General features: G+C 33.5%; 3 protein-coding genes across 3 annotated transcripts; 2 read left to right on the top strand and 1 right to left on the bottom strand.

Moving 5' to 3' along the window:
- Positions 1-505: 505 nt before the first annotated feature.
- On the top strand, positions 506-3,144 carry LOC110718717 (tetraketide alpha-pyrone reductase 1-like). The gene is made up of 6 exons (XM_021897609.1): positions 506-1,135; positions 1,282-1,454; positions 1,652-1,840; positions 2,052-2,214; positions 2,280-2,472; positions 2,636-3,144. Exons 1-6 carry the CDS (start codon positions 1,006-1,008, stop codon positions 2,766-2,768), a joined length of 981 nt encoding a protein of 326 aa, XP_021753301.1. The 5' UTR covers positions 506-1,005; the 3' UTR covers positions 2,769-3,144.
- Positions 3,145-5,628: 2,484 nt separating this feature from the next.
- On the top strand, positions 5,629-21,242 carry LOC110718715 (phototropin-2-like). The gene is made up of 24 exons (XM_021897607.1): positions 5,629-5,797; positions 6,586-7,100; positions 8,184-8,366; positions 9,459-9,550; positions 9,653-9,926; positions 10,369-10,576; positions 10,776-10,846; positions 11,630-11,736; positions 11,882-11,931; positions 12,082-12,186; positions 12,977-13,036; positions 13,533-13,622; positions 13,746-13,822; positions 14,734-14,818; positions 15,931-16,011; positions 16,966-17,069; positions 17,422-17,471; positions 18,348-18,454; positions 18,554-18,673; positions 19,058-19,109; positions 19,425-19,537; positions 20,401-20,541; positions 20,643-20,756; positions 20,867-21,242. The coding sequence occupies exons 2-23, from the start codon at positions 6,643-6,645 to the stop codon at positions 20,751-20,753; spliced, it is 2,739 nt and encodes a 912-aa protein (XP_021753299.1). The 5' UTR covers positions 5,629-5,797; positions 6,586-6,642; the 3' UTR covers positions 20,754-20,756; positions 20,867-21,242.
- Positions 21,243-21,619: 377 nt separating this feature from the next.
- LOC110718716 (AP-1 complex subunit sigma-2) lies at positions 21,620-24,846 on the bottom strand. The gene is made up of 7 exons (XM_021897608.1): positions 24,695-24,846; positions 24,146-24,232; positions 23,957-24,048; positions 22,336-22,444; positions 22,205-22,240; positions 22,029-22,115; positions 21,620-21,952 (listed from the first exon to the last, which is right to left on the bottom strand). Exons 1-7 carry the CDS (start codon positions 24,695-24,697, stop codon positions 21,881-21,883), a joined length of 486 nt encoding a protein of 161 aa, XP_021753300.1. The 5' UTR covers positions 24,698-24,846; the 3' UTR covers positions 21,620-21,880.
- Between the last annotated feature and the right edge of the window lie 1,788 nt (positions 24,847-26,634).

Raw genomic sequence — 26,634 nt, 5'->3', positions numbered from 1 at the left:
ACAACTTTGCAAGTGTTACAATATAGTTGAACATAAAATCTTGATTAGATGGGAAGATGCATGCATTAATGGATATTGCAATTAACTTGTGGTGCTAGCTTCCCAAATGAAAAAAAAATACTATTCCCATGCATATTTTTTTCATTAAAGAATGTAATGTGTGGTACAAATTATTCTTGATATGTAACATCCATTTAATCAATCAATCAGTTAATACATTACCAATAATACTTATTAGCTTTGTACCAAGGTTGATATTATTTGGCGCATAAGACAAACAAAACCAACAATGATATATACACGTACGAATTACATTGTTGTATTGGCCTACCACAAAAATTACTCGTAATCAATGTATGTAGTCACAAACTCATCACCAGTATTTACATTTATTTTGAGTTAGAAAAATAAGTGAAGCAAACTTTAAAAAACGAGTATAGTATTATTTTAATTTAGTTGTGGGACTGATAAACTTAACCTCATGACATATTACTATTGTACAACATAACATTATAACAATGTCATACCCTATCACAAAAATTAGTAGAATTCAGGAAATATTAATGAAGCAAAATCGATCACAACTGTCATACACTGATATATAGGTAAATGATACTCCAAGTTAAACAGATATTTCAGAGATCAGAGGTGAATGATAGTACAAACAATACCAAAATGTGGGGGAAAAAGGAAAATCGAGGAAGAAGAGGGAAAGGGAAAAAAAGAAAACAAAAAAAATAAACAGAAAGATTTCAGTGGTCACGAGCTGTGTACGTGATTTTTTTTGGCCCGAAAAAAATAGGTCAACGTCGGAGTTTGGTCAAAGGACCTTTCTCACAACTCAATCTCCATAAAAGGACATTCGTTACCACTTTTGTCATAAAAGAACCTTCCTCACAAGGTCGACCACTTAAAAGGACCTTCATCGCAAATTTTCCTTAATGATATACGACGCACAAGCCAACGTCTGGTTTGGTAAAAAAAGCGTAGTACTTGGCACAAAAGATGGACCAGCAAAAGCTCGAGATCAAAGGCAAGGTTTGCGTAACAGGGGCCTCAGGGTATCTAGCCTCTTGGCTGGTCAAGCGCCTCCTTTTGTCTGGCTATTTTGTGATTGGAACAGTCAGGGACCCAGGTTCATCCGATTTCCTATGCTCTTCTTGACTTTGTGCTAAAATTAGTGTTAGATGATTTATATTCTCTTATAATGTACTCTGTACTTGTTTCTATATAATGATTACGGGGCTATACTAAAATATGAATTAAAATGTGAAATAATAGGTGATAAGAAAAAAGTGGAGCATTTGTGGAGGCTTGATGGGGCAAAAGAGAGGCTGAAATTAGTAAAGGCCGATTTAATGGAAGACGGAAGCTTTGATGAAGCAGTTAGGGGTTGTGAAGGTGTATTTCACACCGCTTCCCCTGTTTCAGGATCCAGGGAGCAAGACGCAAAGGTGAATACTATACTGAATACTCTTCTACACCAAAATAATATTGCATTGTTTTGTCATACTGCTATACGTGTATAATATTGTTGTTGATTATGTTGTTTACTGTCAATTGTGCCTGCAATATACATTTAGAAGTTTTTCTCAAATATAACTTTAGAACTATTTAATTATTGGAAATAAATTGTTGTAAAAATAATCAGGCAGTAATATTGGAACCTGCAATAAAGGGAACATTGAATGTGCTTCGGTCATGCAAGAAGAACCCATCACTAAGACGCGTGGTTCTTACCTCATCTTCTTCAACTGTTAGAATAAGAGTGGATATTGACCCTGATGTTCCACTTGATGAATCAGTTTGGAGCTCCACTGAAGTTTGTGAACAATTCCAGGTGCTCATACTCTCATAATGCATCTCATGCTGTTAATTAGATAATTTTCATTTCATGGACTATACATGAAACTGTTGTTTGTGAAGTGAACAACAAGATTTTCATCCTAAGCTATTAGTTATGGAAACCCTTAACTTGTAAATACTTTATAGTGATTTTTATATTCAATATTACAACTGAACTGTGTTAGTTCGCAAATCATGAATTCTAGGTATGGTATGCACTGTCAAAAATCGAGGCAGAGAAAGCAGCATGGAGCTTCTGCAAGGAGAACAACATCGATTTAGTGACAATCCTTCCTGCTTTTATAATTGGACCAAGTCTTCCTCCTAATCTTTGCTCTACTGCATCTGATGTTCTTGGCTTGTTTAAAGGTATATTTTTGTTTATATTTATACTTATCATGTTATTAGCTCCTAATTATTGAAATAACTAACAGGAGAAATAAGCAAGTTCGAGTTTCATGGAAGGATGGGATATGTTCACATTGACGACATAGCTCTGTGCCACATCTTGGTTTTTGAGCATAAAGAAGCGCATGGTCGATACCTTTGTAGCTCCACCGTTATGGAGCATTATGAGTTAGCGTCATTTCTAGCATCTCGATATCCGTCTCATCCTATTCCCAAAGGGTAAATCATTTCTAGCATCTCGATATCCCTCTTATCCTTATCCGTCTATCTAAAACGAAGTGTAACCTACTCTAAAGCTCACAGGATCACCAGCACTAATGGTGCTCCTGAGTACAAATTCGGCTCTTCTCATGTTAAGCATGTGCTGTGTGTCATTTATCAGGTTCACGAAGTTGGATAGGCCATATTACACCTACAACACTTCCAAGATTGAGAGTTTAGGGTTCAAGTTCAAGCCGCTGGAAGAGATGTTTGATGGCACTGTAACATCACTTATAATGCAGGGCCATCTTTAGTAAGGCAGTATCCGCGAATATGTGTGCTTGAGGTCATGGTAGGTTTTTTGATCAAATTCCGAAAAAATTTCACTATATGCTACCTTCGTTTCAAAAAAAAATTGTAACACTTTGCCGAAAAAGCACTTTGTCCTCGTATTTTTACTGAGAGTATTAATTTTTTTTGAAACGGAGGAAGTATAAGAATTTTAGAATACATGCAGCACAACCATATATGGACTATTTCTTCAACAAATAAGTTTGGCTCCTTATCACAGTAGCTACGGAGTTGTAATGTATTTTTCCATTGAATTCGTCGTCGTAATCCTGTAGTAAAAGTTTCATTCTTTCATATAATGAAACAATAATGAGCTGAGGTTGTCCAGTGTATTTCCTACATATGCACATCACTCTCCCAATCTCGAGGGCCTTGTTGCCTTGCTACGAATTTGTAGTAGAAAAGTTTGTTACAGTGATAGATATACTGATAATTTGCATCTCTGAAAGGTAAATCTTGTACTGTATTAACAGTTAAAACATGGAGTTTCCCCTTAAAACACTACAAACATACCCTACAACTTTGCAAGTGTTACAATATAGTTGAACATAAAATCTTGATTAGATGGGAAGATGCATGCATTAATGGATATTGCAATTAACTTGTGGTGCTAGCTTCCCAAGTGAAAATAAATACTATTCCCATGCATATTTTTTTCATTAAAGAATGTAATGTGTGGTACAAATTATTCTTGATATGTAACATCCATTTAATCAATCAATCAGTTAGTATATTACCAATAATACTTATTAGCTTTGTACCAAGGTTGATATTATTTGGCGCATAAGACAAACAAAAACAACGATGATATATAAACGTACGAATTACATTGTCGTATTGGCCTGTCACAAAAATTACTCGTAATCAATGTATGTAGTCACAAACTCATCAACAGTATTTACATTAATTTTAAGTTAGAAAAATAAGTGAAGCAAACTTTAAGAAACGAGTATAGTATTATTTTAATTTAGTCATGGGACTGATAAACATAACCTCATGACGTATTACTAATGTACAACATAACAATGTCATACCCTATCACAAAAATTACTAGAATTCTGGAAATAATTAATGAAGCAAAATCGATCACCACTGTCATATACTGATATATAAGTAAATTATACTCCAAGTTAAACAGATATTTCAGAGATCAGAGGTGAATGATAGTACAAACAATACCAAAATGTGGGGAGATTTATCTATCTTGTAGTAGCAATCAACAGAAATTTTGCAGCCTCATATTTCCCTTATTTTTCTCATCCATGTTATCCTTTCGCTTTCATTTTCTCTCTCATTTTCCCTATCCAAATGGGATAAGAAAACGAAATTACAGATTAAAAAATAAAGTGGTCCTATTTTTTATTTTAACTTTCGGTTAATCAAATTAAAAATTAAACTTTTATGTATTTTTTCTGTTTCATAAAAAAGTTTTACAAGTATTGTAAGTTTTGTAACATTTCTAATAAGATTTTTAGTATTCTCTTCTACGGAGTACACTGTAAATTTCCGGCTGATATGTTCTTAACTTTTTATGCATGGTTCCTTATCAACTTTTACTAAAAAAAAAATCTCTCCGTGTTGCAATACACTTTTGAAAAGAAAGAGAATAATTTCTTAACAAAGAAAATAGATAAACTTATATTTGAACCCTGACTTAATTGTAAATGGTCCCAAGTTTCAAGTGCCTAGAATAATCTAACATTATATGTGGATCTATTAAAAACGCACAATTTTTTAACTATAGTTCCATATTTATTTTTATGGTGCAAATACTTTTTACATAGCTAATTAATTGAGCAAGCAAGCCAATTAATACGGATTATAAGCCTTTGAGGGGTTTGGCTTTTGGGGTGGATATTTATTACTACGTATTTAGTAAGCATTTTGGCTTTACTAATTTAAGTTTTCAAACTGTGATCATATGGACAATAAATATGAAAAGTTTTAAATTTTAAATAGAGAAAATTTGTTGCATTATTAAAAGAAAATTGAAACAAAAGAGCTTGATTTGAATGTTTTTAAGGTTGTAAGGATAAGACTAGGAAAGGAGAGGTTAGAGAATACTCTCATTATAAGTCGGAGAATTGAGTAGCTTAGGGCTTGTTTGGCATCATTTTTTATTTTTTGTTTTTAGTTTTTAGTTTTTAGTTTTTAAAACAAAAAATTCAAAAATAGGAAACAAGAAAAAGGTGTTTTCACTATTCTGTTGTCAATTTTTAAAATTATCATGATTTTAATAAATTTGACTAATTTTTATTTCATTATATGACATATATCATATGAGTTTAGAAAATAAAAAATCAAAAACAGAAAACCACATTGATGCCAAACGAACTCTAAATTAAATAGATTGCACTCCAAAGTACTCAGTATTATTCTTATTATCTTCTTTTGATTTTATTATTACCAATTCATGTTTTCAAGATAGTATATCTCGTATATTTTTCTCTATATATATTTACTACGTACCAATTAATAATAATTACATTTATGGTATGATTTAATTCTAACCATATAGTCATATGCTTCTAATCTTATTTATTTAACTTCATTATTAATACTGGCATACAGATTTTTCTTGGGCAACAATAAAGATGTTCAGACAAGTCCATAATAACAAAAAAAAGAGTCACATTTTTAGCATTAATTATTGACAACGAAGAAAACAAAAGAATTAAAAGAGGAAGAAAGAAATAATGTTATGGACGGCCTCCACGTAAAACCGTACCAAAAAATATAAGAAATTGATGGTTATGATTTATCGACAAAGCAATGTTAGGTTGCTATTTATTTTCAAACAAAAAAAAGGGGTCCAACTAACATTATCATATCATCTTTTTTTCTTTTCATTTTTGTAAAAAATAAAAATAATTATCATATCATCTTTGTTACTAGTAAAAGCTTAGCCTTTGCTACTACTGCACACACACACACGTTTGCTTTCTCATGTGAATTGCAGCACTTCATTTGCTCTCCTCTCCCCTCATTCCAGGTACTCTTTTCTTTACTTATCTCTCGTAATTCGACACGCTTCAATGGATAATTGCCAAGTGGCCACGCTCAATAGCTTAAACCGAGTATTTGGTTAGAAGATGATGATGATGATATTGCAAATTAGAACATCATTTGGTTTATTTTTTATTTTTATTTTTCATTTTTATTATGTGCGCAGATATGTTATATTTATATCATTGTTAACAATCTTATTATGGAACATAATTGTGAACAATTAGCGGTTTGTTTTTGGTCATGTGCTTACTTTAATTTCGATTTTATTTCTGAACATAGAACTAAAAGTTGTTGATTGATTGAAAGTATCATAGGGAATAGCCAAGAAAGTAGACCATTTTCACTTTTTAGGCATTAAGGCTAAGATAACTTTCAACTTTCACATTTGGAAAGTTTGTCAATCATCAATGAATTTATATTTATATGGAAACTTTAACTTTATGCTTTTTATACTAGTTATGGTTACTAGTGTATGTAGTTAGTTCCTGATTTGCTAAGGAATGTCTCATGTTATCTGCTTCCAACTATGGATAACATTAATCTAGCTATAGTCACGTACTCGATCCAAATAGTTAACATACTACCGTTTTCTCTATATTAAATATTCATGTCAATCTCTTATGTTATGTATTATGTTCATACTAGAATGAGGAGCTGTGGGAGTATGTATATCCTTGTTACAAAATAAGTAAAGATTTTCATCGTTTCCAAATAAATGTCCAAACAAGGGCTCGAAAATAGTGAAGCCTTACAAGAACTTTTCTATTTCAGGCAGAGGAATACGATCATTTTCAAGTATAGCTATATATGTTCGATTACTAAAAAAAAATGGAGGCATCAAAAAGCAATGCTATGACTTCTAATAAGTGGATGGCATTTGAAGCAAACAAGACCTCTAATAAGGTGTCCAAAAATACCGAGATAGTGAATGATGAAGCCGGTATGGCTGAGAGGGCAGCAGAATGGGGGCTAGCAGTGGTACCAGTAAATGGGGGAGAATCAGCCCCATCAACCTCGAATGTTGTGATTCGAATGTCAGGGGACGGAAATCAAGGCAAAAACTCGTACGAGAAGGAGTCAAGGAGGATGTCAGAGGAATCAAATAATTCTAACACATCAGAACATCTTCCTAGAGCGTCACAAGAGTTGAAGGATGCATTAGCTAATTTGCAGCAGACTTTTGTGGTTTCAGATGCTACTAAACCTGAATGTCCTATAATGTATGCTAGTAGTGGATTCTTCACTATGACTGGCTACTCTTCTAAGGAAGTTGTTGGACGCAATTGGTAAGCTTTTTTATTTATTTTATTTATTTTTTTATTTTTTATTTTTTATTTTTTATTCTTTTTTTTTTTATTTTTTATTTTTTTATGTATGTGTATGTCTTTTGTTATGCACCACAATCTTATTCTTGTTGAAGTTGATTTTGTTGAGTTTCTTCCCTGAAGTAGAGGTAAGTGTACATTAGGCGACAATGACCATGTCACAGCTTTCCCAAGTGTCATTCATAAGAATCATAACTATTTTTTCCCTCTAATTTCTCTTTCTCTTTTTCACAATTTCAATCTCATAACTTTAGTCATTATTATAATTAAAATTTACAAGTACAAAAAAAATTGATATTCAGATAGTATATACTTATTAGACTATAAGAAGATCCCCAAATTAGGTGTTCCCCTTGTGAGAAGGATCTCCTAATGTTCTTTCGCTCTCTCTCTTTTCACCTTAAACACAAATAACAAAAATCTCACAAATGTGGTCAAAGAAAGATGTTACGTAATACTAACAAGTATTACAATTTTACCATTACTATTTTTTTTTTTAATCTTGAATTCCAATGTAAAAGTAACCAAACGTCTAATGACAAAAACTAATCGAATTAACCCAAATCAACTGTGTAAAAAATTATACAAATCAATATTCAGCTCCAACTTGGATCACTTAATATTGGGGTGACCTTATTGAATGAAATCATTCATCTACAAATAAGCCAAACCAAATCAAATTAACCCAAACTAAAACCAATTCAAACTACGGAATATGATAAAGTTACGAGAAATCACCCTAAAACTAGCTTAAAGGGGAGGTAATACAACGCCCAATAAACCTAAATAAACTGCAGACTAACCTCCCATATGACCGATGTGGGAGCTTGCGACTCCTTTCACTTACCAATTGCCACTCATACAGTCATACTCAAAATGATCTCCTCTCAAAAACTTCCCGCAATTTCCATGGAAACACCAGTTAGTTTCCTTCCTTTATTTTCCCCTGCAATTTGCTTTCTTTCTCTCTCCTCCCGCTTAAAAAACAAATCTTTGAAGCTTCAACAATGGCGGTTAATTTATATATTTTGTATTTGGTTGCAGCCGATTTTTGCAGGGACCAGAAACAGACCAGAACGAGGTGGACAAGATAAGACAGGCGGTGAAAAATGGGACCAGTTATTGCGGCAGATTGTTGAATTACAAGAAGGATGGCACCCCTTTCTGGAACCTTCTTACCATTACCCCTATTCGAGATGATAAGGGTCGTGTCATCAAATTTATTGGGTACTTTCTCTCTCTTGTCCTCTCCTCTTTCTCTCTCTAAATGTTTATGTTCTTTAATCTTAGTTTGTGGGTTGGAAATTGGGGTTTGACTAGGGTTAATTTACCAGTGCCATTTGCTTTGATTGATGATTAGTTGTGATTTGTGCCATTATAATTGTTAGCAATGGTTTCCGTGCTGGTTTAATACTTCGTGTTTGGTATCGGGTTATAAATGATGGTAACGAGAATGAATATGTACCAAATTGTGTAAGGAGAGTCTAATTTGGATGTCTATGATTACTGCTTTTGGGGTGGTATTGAGTGTTAATGGAAACTTAAAGAAAAACAGGATGGGATTGCATTATCATTTATGATGGACAATAGAATGATGATTTCCTTGCAGAATTATAGTTTAATTCGTTCCCATTACGACAATATTATTACCAACTATCAGACATGCTGGTAGTAGTACATTTGATGGAGATAAGGAGATTGTGTATCGAACCTGGATAATGGGGTTTTACTTGTGTGTTGTTATATGGTTGTGACTCGAGGTTCTCCCTGTTGATTTAATTTATAGATTCAAGTTGGGTTTTTCATTTTGCATAAGGTATTTCCATTCAAAGCAATGCAGTTCAAGACTTGTCTTTGTGCTTAGTTAGTTTGGTTAGAACAAGGAATTCAATGTACTGTGCATCTGAGTGTAGGTGGATGTTCTACATGCATAAAGTGTAGTTCTTAACAAAATGTCTGCCAAAGTAGAGGAGTTATTTTGTTCTGTGTTGGCAACTTTTTGTGGTTTTGAATTAGTTTGGATGTTGGCTTGTTGAATGCGTAAACTATGAATTGACGTAAACATGCTAAAATATTGTTTCATACAAAACTGCAGAAAAAATTAGTCAATGTGTTAAATAATTTAGGAGCTTGGAAAAAGGAGTACAATAAAATCATGTGTTTTGGGTGCATGTTCTGGCTTCATTTCCAACTTTCTAGATGTTATACAGACTAAAAATATGTTCAAGTTAGTGGCAATTTCAAGAGGTACATTTTCTAATGTGGGCTGATGTCAACTACAATCTGTGACTTCACCTGAAATTGACATTGTTGCAACAGAATGCAGGTCGAGGTCAGTAAATACACCGAAGGAATAAATGACAAGGCATTACGTCCTAATGGCTTGCCAAAGTCACTAATCCGTTATGATGGTAAGAATTTGTAGAACATTGTTGTTTTCCTTGTTCTTCTCTAATGTTGTACATATCTTTTTATGCATGACAAATTTTACTTTCAATTGTCTGATGCATCAGCTCGTCAGAAGGAAGCAGCATTGGGTTCCATAATAGAGGTTGTTCAAACTGTGAAGCAACCACGATCTCTTAGTGTGAGTAACATCAATGCTGAAAAACAGGAGGTTGCAGGGAAATTCAATCTCGATTATATGCTGCCAAAATCTGCAGAAATTGACAATGTGGGAACTCCTGGTAGGCTGTCAACCCCTGGTAGGGAGACTCCTAAATTTGACGCATCTAGTAAAGATTCTGACAAGAGCTCTAGAAAATCTGCGCGTATTTCTTTATTGGGGTGAGTGTAATAACTTGAAATTCATTATGTTATAGGTCATTGTGTTATGGTAGAGTAAAAAACTACGTGGCAAGGAATTCTTTTCTTCCTTCTTTTTGACATTCTTTTGGCTGTGTTCTTCTCTTTTACTTAGTTTCTATTTTAGTCTAGATTCAGCTTGCATGTTTTTATTTTGCTTGAGAAAGTAGGATTCCCAGTTTAATTAGTATTCCTAGTTCAAGCAAATTTCCTAGATGAACACTGTGCTTGTTCATTAGATTTTGATAATTTTGTTAAAACCAAAGACACTTGTTGGAATTTGTGCTCATCTTGCTGTTTGTGATTGTCGAGAACCCTCAATCATGCGATAGTGTTGACCTATCCTTATTACTTTCTTTGTGGCTCTACTTAGATCCACATCACTATAAAAAATTTGTTTCACAAAACTCTTGTTTGTCTGCAGTTTTAAAGGGAGGTCCTCTGCTAAGCATGAACGACAACCAAGTCTTGAGCCAGAATTTCTTATACCGATAGAAATAGATCGTCCTGACAGCTGGGAGCGTGCAGAAAGAGAAAGAGACATACGACAAGGAATTGATTTAGCAACAACATTAGAGCGTATTGAGAAGAATTTTGTGATTACTGATCCCAGGCTTCCAGATAATCCAATTGTATGTTTAGTGTTGCAGAAGAAATTTTTAGTTGTTGATTAGTTTATCCACTTGTCTTATAAGTTACAATACTTCTAATCCTTATCTTGGAGTTCCTAAATCCTAAGCCTCCAGATATTAAGTTATTTTATCTTTAAGTAAAAATTGAGGCTCCTTAGCTTTCCAGAAACTGACACGAGCTCACTGCTTCATTTTGCAGATTTTTGCATCCGATAGCTTTCTTGAATTGACAGAGTTTACACGGGAGGAAATTTTGGGAAGAAACTGTAGGTATGAATTATTCTTATCCTATTTATGCTCTTTCCTCGTCTATGAGGAGGTTACCGCTGGGAATTGCATGTACTGTTGGCTCTTTATGGTTAAAGACTTTTTCTTATAACCACTTAAGTCTCTTAAATTGATAGTGGCTGCCTTGTACTTGTGTGGTAATCACTGGCTTCACTGTTATGAACCTGAAACATGTGACTTTAAATCTTACTCAGTACTAGGGATTGGCGTATCACTGTCAGTGTATATATATTAAGAATCCCTTTAGCAAATCAACTTGAGCAGTGAGGCACATGTTTATCCCTATGTTTAATCATAACTAACACTATGGATCATAAACAGGTTAGCCACATGATTGTGTCAATGCTTGTATATGCAGAATTATTATGTATTATCAACATATTTATTTTGGGCACTAATGCATGTGGAGTTATAAATAAGTCTAATGTGAACTTCATCCAGTGCATTTGCAGTTCAAATTGGTGTTGATGCGTGTTACAGTATCTTAATTTGAATGCTCTTCAGTGAGCTTGATCTTGATGCAATGTTTCTTCGTATGTTGAATACATTCCAGTTTGCCATATTTCTTGTCTCTAACATGAGTATGTTTCACATTTTAGTGCGAGTACTTACTATTTACTAATTGTCTGCCTTGTAATGTCTAATCTTAAGTGTTGGAAGCTAGAGTTCTAAACTTTTATTTATATCTGATTTTGTGCAGGTTATTCTCTGCCTTGTTATTTTTAACTAATATTGCTTCCATTTATGCCTTCATCAAACTTGCAGGTTTCTTCAGGGACCAGAGACAGATCAGGCCACTGTCCAAAAAATAAGAGATGCTATCAGGGAGCAGCGGGATATCACCGTTCAATTAATAAATTACACTAAAAGTGGTAAGCGTATAGCTTTGACACGTAACAGCTGGAAACATATTAGATAAGAATTGCTATGAGCATTGAATGACAATCTACTACTGTTTGGATTGAGCTTGAATTTCTCATTCTTCGGCTAGTTAACGGTATAACTTGCGGTTTTCAGGAAAGAAGTTTTGGAACTTGTTTCATTTGCAACCCATGAAAGATCAGAAGGTATACAAGATTAGTATTTGATGCATTAAATCAAGTTATGGCTTAAAACAAATCCAAGCTGTCAGATGCATTTGGATATGGGAGTTATTGTTGCAACATATATTTATTCCTCAATTTCATTGTTGTATGTTCTCTTGTATTTCTGTCTAGGGGGAGCTGCAATACTTTATAGGAGTGCAATTAGATGGAAGTGATCATGTTGAACCATTACGTAACCGATTGTCAGAGAGAACAGAACAACAAAGTGCTAAAGTGGTATGTTATTTGGTCTAACACTCTATATCTTGTAACCTCACTAGAATTACATAACTCACTTCAACCCTCCCTCCCTCATCAACTTTCAGGCATGGTATGAAATCAGTACTTGACACTTGAATTCCTTAGCCCTGCCCCCATCATCTTGAATTTGAAAATTTTCCATGTTAGACTTCTGGATCTATGCCAGAGTTCAATACTCACATCCAAGTCGTTAGACTTCTGGATCTATGCGAGAGTTCAATACTCACATCCAAGTCCAAGCATCTTATCATGTAGATAAGCTGCAGCTTTACTGAACTATATTATTTTATTGAAATTTAGTTTGGCATTATAATGATTACATACTAATTCAGTACACATTTGGCTCATCAGTACTGGTGATCTATGTGTATACTCCCCCCCCCCCAACACACACACACAAACTATACATACTTGTAATGACACTATTTATTAAAAATTGAGGAAGGAATCTAAATGAATTAGATTCTTGTAACTGAAAATTTGATTGTGGGTATTGTGCATATTCTTCTGTTTCACAATGATTTGCTCTAGGCCATTCATGTTTACTTTGTGATTCCATACATCTGTAGTCATGTTAGGGATCCTGATGAAGTATTTGTGCTCTCTCTTGTTTTTGTGTTTTGTTTTGAATATTTTGGCAATTATACATGTAGTTTGGCTGGTATGTTGTCAGTTTACTAACAATTTTCATAATTTACTGTTTCACATAGCTGCAATTTCCTTATTTGTCTGTCTTTTTTTTTTTTTTTCCCAATTCAACTTTCAGGTCAAAGCTACTGCAGAAAATGTTGATGAAGCTGTTCGAGAACTTCCCGATGCCAATTTGGTAAGGTACCTTTCTTGTACTGCATTTTAGGATTATTGACCCCTAGCTTATCTGATCATAGTCATATTTTTGGCATTTAGCTTTCTAACAAGTTAATTTAGACAATGAATAATTACCTGTAAATTAACTTAACGCATTCCATTATGGGGTGTCCTATAAATATTTTTACACATCCCTATCACACTTATTTTAACATGCCCACACTATTTCTCTATTTCTCTTCATTTCCAACACTTTCACGTAATTTTGTTTTCCTTCATTTTATACTTTCATTTTTTATATATTTAACTTTAACAAAATACTTATTCTTCATGTCAATCCAAAGTACAGAGTTAAGTATGAGGCAAGCAAAGTAGTTTCACCAATTCTTAGCTAGTTATCTCAGTGAGCATCACCAATTATCTGGCTGCATAATTCTGAAACTATCTGGCTGCATAATTCTGAAAGTATGTTGACTTGTTGCTGAAGCTGCCTTTTGATATTACTTGTTTTCCAGAGGCCAGAAGACCTGTGGGCAATTCATTCTGAACCTGTTTACCCAAAGCCCCATAAGAAGGGCTCAGCCACTTGGGCTGCAATCCAAAAGGTTTGATAGGGTTATACATATGTTGTCATGTTTGTTCAAAAAAAAATTCCGTTCTGTATTAACTGGTATCCTCTAAATTATTTTAGTACTAAGGCTTTGTACTGAATCTCTTTGGCATTTTAGATTACTGCAGGTGGTGAAAAAATTGGTTTGGATCATTTTAAGCCCATAAAACCATTGGGTTGTGGTGATACTGGAAGGTACTGCTGCTTTAACTATTAGAATGCTTCCTCCACCCCCTTGCTTTTGGCAGTAGGCTCCTTGTAATAGTTTTGCTTTGTTCAAACTGATGTGAGTACCGGTTTTATCATCTCTTTTGCGACATTGAGCAGAAACATGTGTTTGATGTATTTACCCTGGCCTGCATTTTGCATGTAGGAAACTGCTTGAGTGCTTGGCTCATATCTTAATTTCCACATAGTTTTAAATTATCAAATTCTTTGATGGGAGAATCCATAAACGACTGCCTTCATGTAGCACTTTCAGCAAGTTCTTTCTACAGTTGTTTTTGTAAAATATTTAAAGCTTTTTTGAACATGTTTACACTACCTTCAGATAGGAATGACCTAATTAGCCCTCATTGATGAAATCTGACTCTGTCTTGACCACAGAGGGTAATAAGCATCACCATTTTTGCCTGTGAATGACAAAATGATGACCAATTAGAGGTCATATCTGGTATTGTACAAAACTTCTCAAGGAAACTTTTGAAAACATAAAATTCACACCTTGATTGGATCAAATCATCACAATTTGGTTGCAAGAACTAACTTTAGTTCCTACATTCCAAGAGTAAAAGCAAACTACTCAATTTGGTACTTCCTGGAAGAGAAACTTACCCCATGCAGTCTTGCTATTGTGCTACTATTTCACTATTTGGTCATGTTCTTGAATCAGTTCACTCATTCTGCTGTATACTCTATTCATTTTTGTTTCACCATTACTTTGCTGGCTGATATCTTTTTCAAATTTAAAATTTGCTGCTCTGTTGCTTCTATATATTGTTTATTGTAATTACTGTCAGATCCTGTTCTTCCTAGCATGCTAATTGAATTATATGCCAATTAGTTTACTGGCTTCATTATTTTTTTTTATCTTTTGCTTGCTGCAGTGTTCATTTGGTGGAGCTGAAAGGTTCAGGAGAACTCTTCGCAATGAAGGCAATGGATAAGTCTGTTATGCTGAACCGTAATAAGGTTAATCATTTATAACATGATTGTTTTGGCTAATTTTATCATTTTTTTATACTTAACTAAATGCATTTGCAATATTTTGTGCTCATGCCACATTACCTGGCTGCAAATTAGCTGTTTCTTTTTAACCTGATGTTGTTAACCTTCTAGGTTGTTTTTTTGGAAATTTGGGGTCTGGGTCCTGTTCTTGCGTTCTGATATGTATCTTTTGCTCTGTTTTGATCCATACATATGTTATTACAACTATTGAATTTTCTTGTATTTCAAATATCAAGTGAAGCTGTGTTATTAAATAAAAATATAAAAAACCTAATATTGATAGTATTCTAGATTTCATAATTACTACTCAATTTTCTATCTTCTCGCAAGCATTTAGCATTGCATGTTAAAAACAACCTTATATTGATAGTATTTTAGACTTCATAATTACTACTCAATTTTCTTATTTCTCGTGGGCATTTTGCATTGCATGTTAATTTTGTGCACTCTGCCTTTGAACTAAGAGGAATGATTTTTAATTTTAGAAAAGTGTGCTTCTTTCTGGTATGTTGCACCTTATGAAAATTAAGAATGTGATCCCTTCCATGAAGTTGGGAAGCCTTCAGAAAAGCTTTTGTAGGAACTAGGTCACTTATTGTGTGTTTTTGCTCAGATAATCCTTAGGACTGGCCTTTGATTATAAGTGACGGTAAAAGTATACAAGTTTCTACATTTTTAGGAGTCTGTTTTCTACACAGGCTGCATACTGAAGTTGATTTTTATTCTGTAACATGTGTGAATATTTAATATTTCTCAGCATTAGGATCCTCATCTTCTAGGCTTAGTGGGTTTCCTATTTGACTTTTCAGAGACTGCAGACAGTTTACAGATATGTAATGTGCATTTGCGCGTGTGTGTCAAAAAAATATACAAGTCTTTGAGTTCTTGTATTTAATTGACTGTATATGATGCCTGAACTGGTTCAGGAAATTCCCTTTTCTTGTTTCCACTGTGTTAGGATAGGTTTTTAGACATGGTGGTTGAAGAAATTTTATGCTGTTATAACCCATCTACTATACCTGTGAAGAAGGATCTATGCTGGATCATCCTTGCTAATACTTGCTAATTGTTTACAGGTGCATCGTGCTTGTGTTGAAAGGGAAATAATTTCTATGCTGGATCATCCTTTCCTTCCTACACTATATGCTTCTTTTCAGGTCTTGATATACTTACCTCTATATTACTTTTTTTTTCTTCCTTCCCCAGCATCTCAGTACATAGGTCTTCATCCTATTCTCCAGACTTGCAATAAATATATATATATATATATATATATACCGAACTTGATTCCTAGGTCTGAAAATGCATGTTTCTTGAGCATCTCCTGCTTCCTGAAGCTCGTATTTACTACACATTTTTAAAATGCTTAGCAATAGTTTGTATATAGAGCTCACTGTTACCATATACTGTAACTTGTCAATAAACCTCTTGGATCCATGTAGTTACTGATTATATGTTATCCAAATGTTAAATCTTGATGTCCATGTCTCAGACCTGAAAACTGTAAATTTTAAAGTTTGACACTATATGGAATCTCACTGACTCCCTATGTTCCTTACTGCATTTTGTGTTTGGCTTTTTGCTGTTTCTACTGCATTCAATGGAAGGTGGTTTAATTAATTTTGTAACCAGTGAAAGCTGGAAAGTTATTTTATTATCAGAAAATTTTACCATATCCAGTATGTATCTCTTTATTCTACCAAGTACTGAAGTTTCCACTGAAACTTAATATTAGTGATTTAGTAGCCTCTATTAAACTGCATATTTTTTAGTATTTTCAGCTTCGAACTGGATGTAACTAGACAATCATTTTATGGTTTTCATGAGTAAAGTCAGAATTTTCATGTTGCACTTGCATTATTGGAAGAGAAGGAATTACCTTGACAACCAATTGGTAGTTAGATACTTAGATGGTCATCATTGAAATCAGGCTGACCTGAGGGCTGGAAGGTGCTTGTATAAATAAATAAAGTTGTTGCTTTCCTTGTGAAACTATGAGCTATATAATTTACTAATCTATACCAAACTCCTGAATCTTCATTATATTGGTTTTCTCAGTAATTGTCTCCTCAATGGAGTTTGTTTCGCTAACGTTTTTTTTTTTTCCTCAGACTTCTACACATGTTTGTCTGATAACCGACTTCTGCCCTGGAGGAGAGCTTTTTGCTTTGCTTGACTTGCAGCCATTGAAAATTTTCAAGGAGGATTCAGCTAGGTGCGTTGGTGACTCCAACACTTGTTTTTTCTTGCTTAATTTACCCATCACTGTCTACGTCTTGTACTCTGTATCTTTGTATAAGAACCCACCATTTGTTTCTTGTGGTTACTAAATATATCTGTATCATCATGGTTTTTAAACTAGGTGCTTCAGCCTCTTGCTTTGTCAAAAATTTCATTGGACCAAATTTCTTTTTTTGCAAAAATCCGCTCACAATCTGTTTGATCACTTGGTGCAACCATGGCTTTATTTTGTTTAAACTAAATTAACATTTTGAGTCACAATCTTTGTAATTTTATTTGTCTGTGTTGATTCTGCTATTGACTATTGACTGATGCCTAATCCTCAGGTTCTACGCAGCTGAGGTTGTAATTGGACTAGAGTATCTTCATTGTTTAGGTACTGTTGTCAATTTTCAATATTGTTTTTGTACTCATTGGATAGAGTTTAGCTATTATGAGGTTTTCTTTTTCAGAATATATTAAGAATACTTCTTGAATTTTTTTTTTCTTTTTTTTTTTTCCGTTGATGATTACTTCTTGAATATAGTTGAACATAAATTAACTATGCTATAAAGCATCAGAGAAAATGAAAAATATTCCAATTACAAGAAAATTCTCCTGTTTCCTAAAGTGAACCCTTATTCTTCCTATTTGGCTTCCTATAAATTGATGTGTAATTTTTTTTAAAAGTGTACGCATTATTGTGCTAGGTTTTGTGGTTCCCTTTTGCTTCAAAACGATGGACAATGTAATGGTCACAATACATTCTACATTTGAAAGTGTCATGTAGTTATTGACTTTCCATATGCATCTTTTTATTGATCCATGACAAACTCACGGGTCTCTTTTTAGTATGTATAGTAGTTACAATAAACCTCTCTACTAGGTTTTCAAATTAGCGGATTGTTGCTGTATATTTTTATCTTAGTATTGGCAATGATATCAGTTCTAGAGTACACACACACACACACACACACACACACACATATATTCCTCTTAGTTGGATCATATCGACATATCCTATCCTTTGATAATCTTCTTTTGTTGCCTAAAGTGCATGTCCTACAATCTGGAGATTTTCGATTTCAGATAAGAATTAAGATGCCAATGGCGTAGTGTAGTGGAAGTTTGTTGTGTTTTTTTTTCCCCTTCGCATGATAAGATGAATCTCACAATTTTGTATCTGGTTGCTACACATGGCTGAAATTCTTATGTCATATTGTCCTTTTATTACTTATTGTTTCTAACTAATTTTTACATTGATGTGGAGTAGGTATCATATATCGTGACCTGAAGCCTGAGAATATACTACTGCAGAAGAATGGGCATCTTGTTTTAACGGACTTTGACCTCTCATTCTTGACAGCCTGCAAACCTCATGTATGTGTGGACGCAGAACAATTGAATTATTATTAATGTCATCATTTAAGCTATTTCTCATATTGTGTGACCTTTTTCGTTTTTTTCTTAACTTGGCAGATAATAAAGCCTCCACAACCAAAGAAAAGAAGCTCCCGAAGTCAACCACCACCGGCTTTTGTAGCAGAGCCAGCTACCCAATCTAATTCATTTGTTGGAACTGAGGAGTACATTGCTCCTGTATGTTTTATTCTTTTCTGTTAACTTTTATATGTTTTAATTTCAACAAGTATTCCTCATATAACCTGATTATTGCATTTAAGAGCTTGTCTAGCACTCTAACTGCTTGACTTTGTTACCAAAACCTGATAAAATTATTGACTATATAACCCGTTTTCCTAAATTAATTTATCTTTGCAATCTATGAAGTAACTGTGTTCCTAATCCCTATTTATGCTATATAATTGCTCAATTTCATTAATTTTCTTGAAATATCAAGTATACATGTTGTCTAATTTTAAGTGTATATTATTGTATCAGTATGTCTCGTAGGTTTTTAAGTTGTCTAACAGGTAATTACCTTGCTTCTTCATATTAGAGCTCTTACATGTCTTTGTATTTTAGGAAGTTATTACTGGAGCTAGCCATACTAGTGCTATTGATTGGTGGGCTCTAGGTGAGTACATTCAACTCTAATTTTTTTTTTTTTTTATTTATCACTTTTTTCTTATGTGAATACACGAAGCTCTCTTTAGGAATTCTGAAAATGCAATTTTTGGTCTCCCTTCAAAAAAAAATTTATTTTATTTTTTTATTTTGTTTGAGGTGGTGGGGGGGGAGGGGGGTGTTAAAGTGACTGTCACATGGTAGAGGTCCATTGTTTCACAAACCTTTGTTATTCCACCATTTATGTTATTTCTTACCTGATGTATCACAAAAGAATATCAGCAGGCTTGTAATTAAAGCTTAAGCTTTTTCCTCTTTTCCCCAGGAATTTTGTTGTATGAGATGCTTTATGGACGTACACCTTTCCGGGGTAAGAACAGACAAAAGACATTTGCAAACATAATGCACAAAGACCTCACATTTCCAAGCAGCATTCCGGTAAAAATTCCTGTTCTAGAATATTTTGTGTTTCTGTGTTTTACCTTTGTCTTTTTTCTACTGATATAATTTATGAAAGATCTATTTTGAAATACACATTGATGCAAATATATAAGACCTCTTAAGATAGTGTTTTATCTTATAATAGTATAAAATTACAGTCAAGTTTAAATTTTATCTTCAAAAAGAAGATGCTAACTTGTTTTAGAAATGGAGTATTGTGCAATAATGTATAGTATTTTCTGTATTGTCCTCAATATATCATTTTTTGGTCAAAAAGCTGACAACGTAAGGCTAGCACCATAGCAGAAACTCGGGTTATATATTGTACTACTTATATTGACCAGGCCATAGGTGGAAGCTGTTGCAACCTCTTGCTAATGCGGACATGTGGTAATTAGTGCTGAGAGCTGTGAGCTTGTTTGAGCTGACATAAACTATTTTTTTTTTCATAGAATGGCCATGGTAACAAAAATTTTAAGTGAAACTGCTATAGATCCATTGAAATAACTACAGCAACTTGGACATTCATTTGATAACATGGGAAGCTTTTTTTTTTTTTTATAACTCCCCCTTGCTTTAACATCCCAGGAGAAGAACTAGAAGAGAATCCACATTTTAAGATTAATATCTTTAGTTTAAATGCTCAAGTTCTTTCACCTGATGCTTTTTCATCTAAGGTTTGAATGTGAATGTTAACTGTCATATATTTGCTTCATAACTAGAAAATTTCCTTATGAAACATTTACATATGAATTTGAAATTTTAGTAAAATTTGAATGCTGTGTTGCTTTGCATCTATTGCCTGGGTTTGTGATGAATTGATGCTCATTGCAGATAACATGTGTGTCTGGATATTGCAGGTAAGTCTTGCAGCAAGACAGTTAATTTATGCGCTATTAAGCAGAGATCCTGCTACGAGATTGGGATCCCAAGGGGGTGCCAGTGAAATAAAAGAGCACCCTTTTTTCCGTGAAATAAACTGGCCTCTGATTCGTTGCATGGTAAACTTTCTCTCATCACTTTCTACATCCTGCAAAAGTATAGCCTGTCTCTCTTTAACTATGGAAAGAGGTGGTGTTGACATTTCATGTATTGCTTACAGGACCCACCGACCCTGGAGGTGCCCCTTCAATTGATTAAAAGAGATACAGGTGCAAAGGAAGTCAGATGGGATGACGATGGAGTCCTTGCTTCTCCTATGGACTTGTTCTAAAAGGTCCTTTTTTTTTCTTTTGGTACTAAAATTAAACCGTTTGACATTTCTATAATTGTTCATTTAATAGCTTGTTTAATATTTTAGTTGACGTGTTTTCAACATGTATACAGGATTATCAGTTGGCAAAATCCAAATTATAAACTTCAATGCATAACTGAGAGGCTCATCACTAGAGAAGAGATCTTGTGATTCAATATTTTTTGTGATTTGTACATAGAGGATAAGAGGAAGAGGTACATAAAAGCGAAGTAGGATATTTTTAGTGTTGCTTCTATGTTTAGTAAAAGACTGTACGATACCTTTGTATATTCTAAAATCTAACGTTGTAATTGTTTGGAAACTCAGAGAGCTCCTCTTCCATTCATGTAAGCTTATGATGTAGAGTTTGTTTGGCGAAATAAGCTTGCCTTTAACTTTTTTTATCTATGAAACTTAAGCTTGCTACATGTAAGCACAATATAGGATCTGATATCTCTTTCTTTAGAATTCATCGTGTTTTACAGACAAATAAAACACAGAACAAAGCCCTCCCCGGTTCTGGATTCTGAAATTTTAACCAAATTATAGTGCACCATCTATTTTGGGGTAAGACTGGTGACAGAATATACAAAGTTAGGAAAGTGAATACTTGTGGAATTTTGCAATCAATTGCTTACTACTCTAATAAACTTCATCATGTACAAGATACTAAAACCAACACAGGACATCTCAGTCCTCACACCGCCTAAAACATTACTCTTACAGAAGTAAGAGCAAAGATAAAACAGCAAGTCAAGGTGAAACCTCAAATGGACAATGCTATAAAATTGAGATAAAGAAATCTGCAGTATATGATAGAAGACAAATTACGCAGAAACAATTGCAACAAAATTCAGTATAATATTATTGCAGGCATATGTAACAAAACCCCTGTATAAGAACATTTAAAACAGTAACAAAATACAACGGATACAAATTTAATAACAAGAACCATCTAGACAATGTAGTACTTTGGAAACTGCAACAATACACTATGAGAATAAAGAGATATTTTCATTTTAAAAAAAATATGATTACAATTTCACTAGAACTTGGCCAGGTATAGAGGTGATCATCGAATATGAAACTCAGCGGGTGACAGCAGCCTACTTTGTGGCCTGTGCAATTATATTACTGATAGAGCTTTCTTGCTCTTTTGCAGCCTCCACCAGTGAATCCTACAAAACCATATCCTCAATGTTAGCTGACACATACAGCAATTGAGTACATACAACATTCAAGTAGGTATTGCACCTGTGCGGCAATCAGGCGGGCAACTGTTTTCTTGCTCGATTCTTGCAACTCACCAGCAATCAAAATCTCGTCAAGTATATAATATGCCTATCATAACCATACCAGACAACATATCAGTAAGAAAATTCTAACAGAAAAGATTGTGAAATGTCACATTGCACACGGCATACTCTTACCTTGTGAAAGTTGAAGATCAAATCCAATTCACAGACCTGCAAAGGAGTTTAATTCTTATTTAGACATAGAACTCATAACAAAAGAAAAGAAACCACCAGCGGACTACTAACAGTTGAGGCATATAACTCACACTTCCAAAATAGCGGTCCAGAATCTCAACAAAGTGATGGATAATTTCAAGAACCTCTAGTTCGTTGTCATTCTGATCAATGCACATGCAGAAATACAAACTTGCATATCTGCATGGGTTATCAATGTAAGAAAACATGAGTCAAGGATCCATTATGAGGGTCAGGAATAAGAAGAAATTCATCAAAAATAGCAGAAACAATTTCAAACCACAATGAGGTTCAAAAATAAGAAGATTCATCAGAAGCAAGAAAAAAAAAAAAAAAAAAAAAAAAAAAAAAAAAAAAAAAAAAAAAAAAAAAACCTTGTCACATAATGGCATAACACCAAGGGTGGGTAGATATTGAGCAAATTTTTGAAAATCCAAACATTAAATGTCATCATTTTGAGATCAAGAGAACTATATGGTACATGAAATCTTGTCTGATAAGAGGCAACAACTCGACGATATAAAACACATAAGCTTATTCATCAACTACAGCAGAAAATTTATTAAAAATGCGTAATCAAACGAATAGAAGATATACAATTTGCAAAGATGGAGTTATTTTCACAAAGCAGCAGCCAAATTCTTAGAAAGAGATATAGCATAAAAGGCTGCTGGAGCCATTAAAAAATAAAAGAAAAGGTCGCTGACAGTAGTATCCTATTAAATTCTAAAAAGCTCTTCAGTTCACATAATAGTGTGAGGAAAAGGCCACTGCAGCCAAATACAAACCTGTCCCTTCAGCAAGCTCAGAATTCCTAGTCACCTTACAATAAATTAATAGAGCAGTAGCAATTTGAGAAGAAGAAAGGAAGGGTGGGACTTGTCTTTTATATTATGACTCAAGAGCTTGATGAAAAGGTATTGAAGACTTTTAGATAAGGCTGAGAATTCAAATGAATCTTAACAAAAACGACTCCGCAAGAAATAATGTGGAAGAAGCTGCTTAATAAAGGCATCAAATGGCAGGATTGGCAGGGCTGTAAATAAAAATTCAGTTCAGAATGAAAATTTAGCATATCTTTGACCCTAATTTCCTAGCCATTGGACATGGTAGAACAGATCCTTCTTGTTGAAAGAAAAAGTAAATAATTAATGAGTAAGATAACAGGATTGAAGTACTTTATCTACTTTTGATTGGAGTCTCACCAATAATAAAAACCTTTTACAAGCTATAGAGCTATAAGTCCCAAATAATTAGAGGACATACTCACTGCTTAACCTATTTTCATAGGCCAGATGGTTATTCTTGGTTCTAAAATTCTAATTACTTATGCCAGTCAAATTTACCGCTGACCGACTCCTACACCCTTATAACTCTCCACCAAGAATAACCCTCTGACTCTTAAGCAACCTTATATGGTTATATCGTATAAAAGATTGCCAAGTATGATTAATTTCAACATGTTGCATGTCAGGACTCGGAAGTAATATCTGCCAAGCATTGACTAATCAATTAATTTTTGTAATACTGCAAATGAATCTCACCAGGTGAAGTTACATTTACAAGATTTCAGCATAGAACATCATAACTAGATCAAAACTGAACCCACATTTAGCAGAAAATACTGAATAGTACAGCACATAGCATGATCATTTCAATGAATGCAAGGACAAACCTAAACATAAACAATACCTTCTGTAAACGACCTTTAAACCTTTCCAATCTACAAAGTTACAGAGCTTTGGACCCCGAGAGAGAACCAATCCACTCAGTTCGCGAACAATCTTCAAAAAATTTGCAATTTCTCGTCAAAAAAACAAACAAATGAAACTATTTAATGCAAAAGCATTAGTATAACCAGCAAAATTATTGAAATTGCACCTTTGTTCTTTCCTTCTGAGCATAAGGTGAATACCATTTCGTCAACCTCACTTTCCCTTGTCGATTAATAAGAACCACGAACTGAATCTGGAAATCACATTCCAACATTACATATTAAAAAAATACTATATACCCAATTTTTCGCACAATGTATCAATCAATTAAACCTCATATCCGTAAAATTAGGTTAAAATCGATCAATTACGAGTCAAAAATCAGCATTTCAATTTCCAGAAAAACAACTACATTATACAATGTGATGATAACAATTCCGCAGAAATTGAAGAACACGATCAGGATCAAAAGTAAATCGTGAAATTAGGGCAAAATAACTACTAATCATTAATCACAATTCGACAAAAATTACAGCACAATTGAACAATCTTTCAATGAAGAAGCGTGAAAAACAACAGAAAATACACCAATTTGAAGATCAAAATAGTTTCTAAGTTTCGATCCTATAAATCAATCACAGAGAATTAGATCGAATCCATCGATTCAAAAGTATAAAAATCGCTCGAAAAAGAATGAGAGAAGAAGAACAAGTACCATTTTTCCAGAAGATGGAAGCAGCGGTTGAACGAGGAAGAAGAGGAGAGAGAAGCAAGTGTTCGGAGCTTCGGAGGTGGCAAATGTGTAGTCGGGTCACAAATCTGATCTTTCTCAATTCAATTGAATCGGGGTTCTAAAATTTGTTAGTGAGTCAAGTTTTACTGTGTTGGCAACCTTGTGTTGGCAACCTTGACGTCATTTGTCTATAGTGACTCTAATCGATCTACTAAATCCTCAAATAGGTAATTATTGCATAATTTATTACGTCAATGCACTTTATTGGTACGTTATAATTTCATAGTGTGATTAGAGAACATAAATGGATGACTTAAAATTTTGTGCTTTAATTTTATTTTATTTTTAATACTCGATAAATTTTATACTAGACAAAATGTTAATTTGTATTTAGGCTAACAGGGGCCTTTAAGTTCTTTTTATTAAGCAAGTTCAATTGAAAACGTGTGCTCTTATATAAAGCAACAACAATGAAAAAGGAATATAAATCTTTATATATGAATCGATATTGGCCAATATAATAATGGATTTGTGCTAATGTATTAATTGGAAACTTATAGCGTGATATTGACTTTATATACAATGTCATCTAATTGTATTGGCCTAATTACGAGATGATTTGGAGTAGGGGTTTGTTTTGGTATGGCACACTTACTTCTAGATAAATGTGATGTATAGAGTCATGCAAACTTTAATGGTTAGAATTACTTTCCTGAATGTTTGAACTTTCTCATATTCACACATGATAGAGTGAGTTTACATTACATTAATAAAAGAATATGTTATGAAATGGATTCAACATATAAATAGTTGATTAGGCTTAATGCCTTAATGTCAAATAGTTTGAAGGGTTCGTAAATATAGGCTTCCTTCATTCGTTGATACAGCATTCTCTCAAAACAGTTTTAAATCAAATAAGTGTATCATTACCTTCATTTTTATTTTTATTTTATTTTTTTTGTAGTACCATTATTTCTATCCTCATCACATAAACTGCTAATCTCTCGTTTTGCAAGTATTATATTAATTACTCTAGAGATACACATGGAAGTTGACTTGGTAATTATTCAACTCAATTAAGTATAAGAGTGGATGGATTGCAACAAATTTTCTAAGATCTTATAAATGAATGATTGGTGAGTATTATCAGCATTATCATGCATCATGCCATGTGGTGGCATAAAACACAAAAATATCATCAAGGATGAAACATTAAAATGTATTAAACTCTTGCATGTGCAATCTACTTATCATGAATTAAACAGAGAAATGTTTCACTAATTTTTAGCATGTGGTACCTACTCTATTTCTTTGCTTAGCTTGATATGGTTTCTCTTGTTGACATTTATGCTAAAAAAATTAGTACCCAAGTCAAATTATTACTTTAATTAAAAAATAGGGAGAAAAATGAAAAATCAACATATGTTTAGGAAAGATAGATGATGAATTGATGATGGGATCATGATGTCTTAGGCCTTTGACTTTCACATAATATTGGCAATGTATTTAATTTTTCTGTTTTAAATTATATATATATTTATATATATATGAGCAATTGCTTAAAATTGATGATATTTGGTGAGTCTATTTTATGGATAGGAAATTAAGAATATTTCAAATATGTATCCATCATTGACATATTCTATTCAATTTTTAAAATAAGGTCAGCATCATATTCATATATAATAAATTCTTTTTATTACATAATAATGAATGAATGAATGAATTACACAAATTGTGTAGATCTAATTACATACTCAATCTAATATACCTATAAAAAAAAATAGAAGGGGTCTTTTTTTTTTTTTTGTTATAATCTAGCTAGAATTCAAAAGCAAGAAAGAATGCTATTGCATGTAGCATGGGATTTGCTTCCATGCACATTCAAGAAAGAAGCCCTACAAAGAGGACATGTAAATTGG

Source organism: Chenopodium quinoa, unplaced genomic scaffold (genome assembly GCF_001683475.1).
Source record: "Chenopodium quinoa cultivar QQ74 unplaced genomic scaffold, ASM168347v1, whole genome shotgun sequence".
Lineage (NCBI taxonomy): Eukaryota > Viridiplantae > Streptophyta > Magnoliopsida > Caryophyllales > Amaranthaceae > Chenopodium > Chenopodium quinoa.
Note: the sequence above shows the minus strand (reverse complement) of the source record. Positions and strands in the feature narration are given on the sequence as shown.